This window comes from Alosa sapidissima, chromosome 24, assembly GCF_018492685.1.
Source record: "Alosa sapidissima isolate fAloSap1 chromosome 24, fAloSap1.pri, whole genome shotgun sequence".
In the NCBI taxonomy this organism is placed as follows: Eukaryota; Metazoa; Chordata; class Actinopteri; order Clupeiformes; family Clupeidae; genus Alosa; species Alosa sapidissima.
The window spans coordinates 3,790,805-3,796,934 of record NC_055980.1 but is presented as its reverse complement, the minus strand read 5'-3'; the positions used below and the strand labels follow the sequence as shown (position 1 = coordinate 3,796,934).

The 6,130-nt window shown below is 44.3% G+C and overlaps 1 protein-coding gene across 1 annotated transcript; it reads right to left on the bottom strand.

The window, feature by feature from the left end:
• Positions 1 to 1,246: 1,246 nt before the first annotated feature.
• LOC121700472 lies at positions 1,247 to 4,587 on the bottom strand. The gene is made up of 13 exons (XM_042083437.1): positions 4,453 to 4,587; positions 4,314 to 4,355; positions 4,092 to 4,163; positions 3,869 to 3,967; positions 3,519 to 3,599; positions 2,907 to 3,437; positions 2,727 to 2,779; positions 2,426 to 2,495; positions 2,179 to 2,265; positions 1,909 to 2,007; positions 1,745 to 1,828; positions 1,549 to 1,653; positions 1,247 to 1,449 (listed from the first exon to the last, which is right to left on the bottom strand). The coding sequence occupies exons 1-13, from the start codon at positions 4,471 to 4,473 to the stop codon at positions 1,405 to 1,407; spliced, it is 1,389 nt and encodes a 462-aa protein (XP_041939371.1). The 5' UTR covers positions 4,474 to 4,587; the 3' UTR covers positions 1,247 to 1,404.
• Between the last annotated feature and the right edge of the window lie 1,543 nt (positions 4,588 to 6,130).

The following is a 6,130-nucleotide window of genomic DNA, read 5'->3' as shown; positions in this document are numbered from 1 at the left end:
TGGGTGTACATCTGGATAACAAAATGGACTGGAAGTGCAACACTGAGGTTGTTTACAGGAAGGGACAGAGCAGACTGTACTTGAGGAAGCTTACAGTAGGTCTTTAAATGTGTGCAGCAGGATGTTGAACATGTTTTACCAGTCTGCTGTTTCTAGTACCATTTTCTTTGCAGCCATCTGCTGGGGCACCAGTGTCAGGGCAAATGACATCAAAAATCTCCACAAGTTGATTAAAAGAGCTGGCTCTGTAATTGGAAGTACACTTGAACCCCTAGAGTTAGTTGTTGAGAGAAGGATGTTGCAAAAGCTCCTTAAAGCTGCAGTTGGCAAGTCTGACAGATTGAGGGGACTTTGAAAATGTTTTGAAAATGTTGAATGTTTACAACAATCATGCCCCTCCCCCACTACCACCGGGCACCCTCTCATCGAGGTTCATGCTCGTCAGTGCACACCAGACAGCGATTGACAATCAGATCTCACACAGCCCTGCTCTGATTGGACCAGAAGAACCGGGAGCTGTGGATTTTTGCAAAACAAATAACAGGCTCTAGGTGGAGGTAGAAGTGCAGGTTTTTTTTTTCTAAAACCGGCTGATTTATGTTGTTCTGTTGGAGCATAGTGTCAGTTTCAGTGAATATGATCAAAACATTTTTGCCAACTGCAGCTTTAGCATTATGGACAACACCTCACATCCACTGAACAAACTAGTCAGACAACAGACTGTTTTCAGCTGGAGGTTGCTCCAACTTCGCTGTAACAAGGACCGTTATAGAAAATCATTCCTGCCCACTGCCATAACTATTTACAACTCCCCTTTGTGCCGTGAGAAAAATCTTATGCCGAGACAATGCAGTTTACAACCTCTTTAACAGAGACTATCCAATTGTATTTTTTTAAACTTGTATGTATGTATGTATGTGTGATATATGTTTATATTATTAATTGCTGCTGTAACACCATAATTTCCCTTTGGTGATGAATAAAGTAATCTATCTATCTATCTATCTATCTAGCCCACCTAAGAATTCACAAGATGGTAACCACCCAGAAGCACATTTATTACAAAATACTGTACATTGTTACAATGAGAGTGCCAAATAACACCAAGTGCATTCATATTCATAAAAATATTAATATTAGTAAATAATTAATCCTGCACTATTTGTAATTGCATAGTAAAATAAATAATCCTCACAGTTACAGGTATACATTGTAAACTGTTTCATTACTATGTTGCTATCTAAAGTGTGTCAAAGAATAGATGGAAACTTCACAGGTTGTTGAGCTAAAATATTTTTTTTACTGGTTTAAAACCAAACAAAAAACTCTTTTTCCTATCCATCTGGTCCACAAAGGTTGGCAGCTGTGTTCCCGTGTGTAAATGGTCCTCGTGTGTAAATGGTCCTACTGGATGGCACTAACCGGCACACCGAAACCCAGCACATCAGCCTGTGGTCAGACCGGAGACACAAAGAGAGCTCATTCAGTCCAAAAGGCTACTGATACATGAACTACATCCAGGACGCGGTTGGTGAAGAGGAAATTTACCTGCAGCAGCTCCCAGCATTGTACTGCCTGAGGTGGCCACGCCTCGGAGGGCAGGAAGGCATGGATCACTGTCACCAGACGATCCAGGAACCCACCCTGAACCCGCTACAGAAGGGAGGACAGAGAGTGGTGTGAATTAGGCAGAACTGCTAAATGAATATATGGGCAACTGATACTGAGGTTGCACAAAACTCACAGGGGCCAGCCTGGCACGAGCCCCCTCAAGCTGCCCGAAAAACACCATCTCAAAGATGACGTCCAGCAGTTTGACACTGTGGATCTAAAACCAAAAGAAATCAATCAATATATACCAAAGGACATTAGCTTAGGCGAGCCGATGAGAACAGCAAGCTGACATACCTGAACCTCCAGCAGCTCAGTCTCGATGGTCTGAGCACGACCAGGAGTCTGGGCAAAGGCCACCAGCTGGTCAAAGGCCTGCTGAAATGCACCAGCATCCTGGAGGAAAGTGGTAAAGGGGGGAGGGGAGAGAACATCTGTTCAGTGAACCCACTGTCTTGCCTGGCATACATTTCAGATGTGCACTCAGTCACCCAACTGACTGATTTATTCTTGCGTGTCAAAGTCACATCTGGTCCTGTGAGACTAAATGCACCCGAAGAATGCTACCTGTCCGTTGAGAGCAGCCACGGTGCGCAAGATCATCTTCCCTGCCATGGTGATGAAGTTGGAGTACTGCTCCTCTGTGAGCAAGACCTGATCAAAGCAGTAAAAAGTATTATTAAAGGACATTTCAATCTCTGCATCACATTTTAATGGTGAGCAAGAAGACCTCATGTGCAAGAAACTGGAGACTAAAACCTGATCCAATGACCAAGACCCGATCAAAGTTTCAATCTCAGGGATTAATACTCACAGCAAACGCTTGTCTCAGGCCATTAAGCCTCAGAGAGAAGTCCTCCAGACCCGTGGACAGGAAGAGCTGGCTGTAAAAAAAAGTAAAAAAAAAAAAACACTGTCACACTGAGGCTAATGTCATATTTCACTTTGTGGTTCAGATTCATTAATGGGAAAGACTGCTAGCTCAAAAAGCAAACAGTTATCCAAGTTCATATTTTTTCAATGAAACTCTTTAAATGATCCCATTCTGCTAAATCATACCACATGATTTGTGGGCTTTGTTGTGTTTTTCCAATTCACAAGCACTATATACTTACTAGAGGGAGGGAACCTGCAAGGCCTCAAGCAGCAGGTTGCTGTCTCCTGACCCCTACCAGAGCAAACAGCCAAAACACATTAGAATGACAGGATGGAATCACTAGCAGGAACAGGTTATCACCAGAAAACTCTGCAGGTTGAAGTTGTGGAGTAGCACTGGCGTGAGTGCTTCATATTACCTGAGCAGAGCTCAGAGAGCCAGCAGAGGAGTCAGCAGCACCACCAGTGGCGTCAGGACCTGCGGCATTAGGACAAGCGGCGTCAGTACCATGGACAGTGCCAGGACCTGCGAGGTCAGGAGCACCGACAGCACCAAGATCAGCAGCAGCACCATGACCATGGACAACGCCACAACCATGACCACGGACAGAGCCAGAACTAGGAGTGCCAGGACCACGGGCAGCATCAGAAATAGTAGCAGCGTCAGGACCAGAGGAAGCATCAGGACCAGAGGAAGCATTTGGATCAGAGGCAGCGCCACGACCGGCAGCAGTGTCAGAGCCAGGAGCATCACAACCTGAGGCAGCAGTGTCAGAGCCAGGAGCATCACAACCAGAGGCAGCATCAGGTCCAGGAGTGTCAGGACTAGAGCCAGGAGGAACAGGGAAGGTAGGAGCAGGGACCACGAAGGATTGAGTCCGTTCCGTGGTCGACACCCTTCCATCTGCAGAGATGGTCATTTCCTGGAAGGTCTTAGAAATCTCAACCATCTGTAGAAGGCCATTCACCATGTGATAATGATAATAAAAAAGATTTAGTAAACAATTGATGGGTGACAGTAAGAAAAATACCTGGACTCCATCCATCTCCAGATTAAAGCTGGCCTCCGTCTCAATGCGGGATGTCACATGGATGATCCCACCACAGTACCGCTAGAATAACAAAACAACACGGCCTGTATACCAACTGAATAATGATCTGCATGTTCTCTCATACATTATGTGTTAAAGGGGGTAAAGATCCATGACTATAGAAACACCTCTCCAGCTAAAGTATGTATCTATACCTGGATGTAGGTGACAAGCTTCACGGAAGCTTACTGCACACGGCTTCCCTAGAAATTAGTGTGACGTGAAAATGTGTTAACCTTAAAGATATTTGACAATCAAACAAACCAACAGGTCTTTACTAATTAGAATACCTCTGGGGTCTCCACATATAAGGTGTTGGTCAGGTGCCACCACTGCTTCTTCGTAGAGTCGTCCAGCCTCTCCATGCAGGAGAGTTTCACCTGCACCCACTACATAAAATAAGCACACTGGTGAACTGATGGACAGAAGTGGAGAGGTACACTGAAAAAGGCACACAGATGGTAAAACCTAGTCTATACAATGGCAAAATGTTTTCATTGTTTGCTTGTTTACCCTCGGACCACTGGAGAACCACTCAGAGTGCTCAAACCCCACTGTCTGGCGCGTGTTCTGGACTTCCTGAGCCTGCAATACCGTAAACGTACATATATACATAATATGGCAGTGAAAATTATCTTTAAAACGTCTTTTAACTGGAAAAGCCGAAAGCAGTGGAGAGCTAAAATCACCAATTTGGATCGACTCATGCGGATGACATAAAAACAATAGGCCTACCCTGAATGGCAGCACGTGTCCATGGTCAACATCCAGAAGACCCTGCAGCAAGAAGGGACAGAAGGTATAGCCTACTTTGCTATAATGTTCTATCAAACAAAGTAGCCTAACTACACCCTAAATAATTATGAGTGCTCACCATCTGGGATCCTGCCCTCATGAAGATAACGAGGCCTACAAGACAATAATAAAACCTTTGTTGAGACTAAGGTTGTGAGATGATTACACACATAATTTTAAGGATCAATGGCTGAAAGGCTGGTCGAGTTGATTGTCTGTGCAGGGAGATCGCCGCTTGCAACTTCAGACCCCCTTCCGGAGCTGTCCAGGCGGCTATGCTGTCGGTGCCTTGTGTTGCACGGTGTCGCCGTCGGAGGTCCGTCCGCTGGGCTGCTGGTCTGCGGCCTGGCTTTCAGGTGTCTGCATGAGAGGCCGCGGAGCGGAGGACAGCTGTGCTTCTTGTGCTCTACTGACGACCTGGCAGATTCAACAGCACCGTGTGTTTCACGCCAGGAGTATCATTCACTCCCCATTGCCCATGAACTATGTCTAATACCATTAGTCTCTATGCCTATGGTATTAGCCTAAGTTAGGACTGTTTTTTAGCCTAAATGCCGTTCGAGTCACCATTGCCTATGGACTTTAGTTGTCGATATGTTGCCTAACTGGTAGGCTACGGTGGCTCCGTCTGTTTCTGTGTGGAGCACTTTTGTACATGAAAACTGCGCTATAGAAATAAATACTTACAAGGCTGCCAATGGAGAGGATAGCATTGAGAAGGTCACTTGTCTTATTGAAACAGACTGTGAGACTCTATCCTGGTCATATAGATAGCTTTGATGTCGTTTAGGCTATAGCCTAACCATCAGATGTTTTAACCACAATATAACACACAACAATAAAAAAGTGACAGTTGCAAATGTAGCCTAATATGGGTATTAAGGTCAGACCAAGTCAAGCAAGTCACTGTTACATGATCGGCAAGTCAGGTAATTCTCAGACATCACCTTTCATTGATGTTATGTCACACAAGGGATAACACATCAAAGCAGCTTTGAATTTGAAGGTTGAAGTTGGACAAGAAGAGATTTGGAAATAGAGTTGTGCGGGAGGGTAAAAATGTCCAGCTAAAGTGATGCTTTTTCACCATGGACTCTCATTAAACCTTTCAGGGGTGTGACAATTAACGACATAAGATGTGGTCCTGTGCATAATCCAAAAATCGCTATCTTACACCCTCTATCATTACGCCAAGAAAAACCTATAGCGAAAGGGGCATATAAAGCACAGCTGAAGATGCACCGTCACCAGATGTTAGCAGCCCTTAGCAACCAGTCCTAAACAACTCCTCTGCAGGGTAAGTATCGTTAGGATTTTTATTAATTCATTAATCAAGATAAAAAAAAATGCTAATACTGTGATCACTGTGACTATATGATCATTTGAATGAATGACTTACTTGTCATAGCTATTTCATTGGTCTTAATGGTGCATAATGCTTTGATCATGCTCATTTGTCATATATTGAGGAAATATGAGAACGTCGGCTATGCTACCATGTAAACAGATGAGTTGCACATCAAAATGAAAGCAAGGTCCATTAGAACATAGTCCAAGCTTTCTCATGGAGCCTTGCACCATTTCATGTGGTGTTTCTGGTGAGTCCCGAGCTCCATTTATCTCTCCTGACACTCAATCTATACCTATAAATCATTTTAAGAGCTTGTGCTTGCTCTGCCCAACTGTACCTAACAGTACCTAAACTGTTTTGAACTATTAAAGACAGAACAGAGTCTGCTCTGAGAAAATATATTGCA

Bases quoted from the DNA above. Each gene is read 5' to 3' on its own strand.
- LOC121700472 (XM_042083437.1), bottom strand. From the start codon at position 4,473: ATGAGGGCAGGATCCCAGATG. The intron at 4,164-4,313 runs GTAGGCCTATTG...ACGGTATTGCAG, and splicing joins GACACGTGCTGCCATTCAGG to GCTCAGGAAGTCCAGAACAC. The intron at 1,654-1,744 runs GTGAGTTTTGTG...TCCCTTCTGTAG, and splicing joins CTCGTGCCAGGCTGGCCCCT to CGGGTTCAGGGTGGGTTCCT.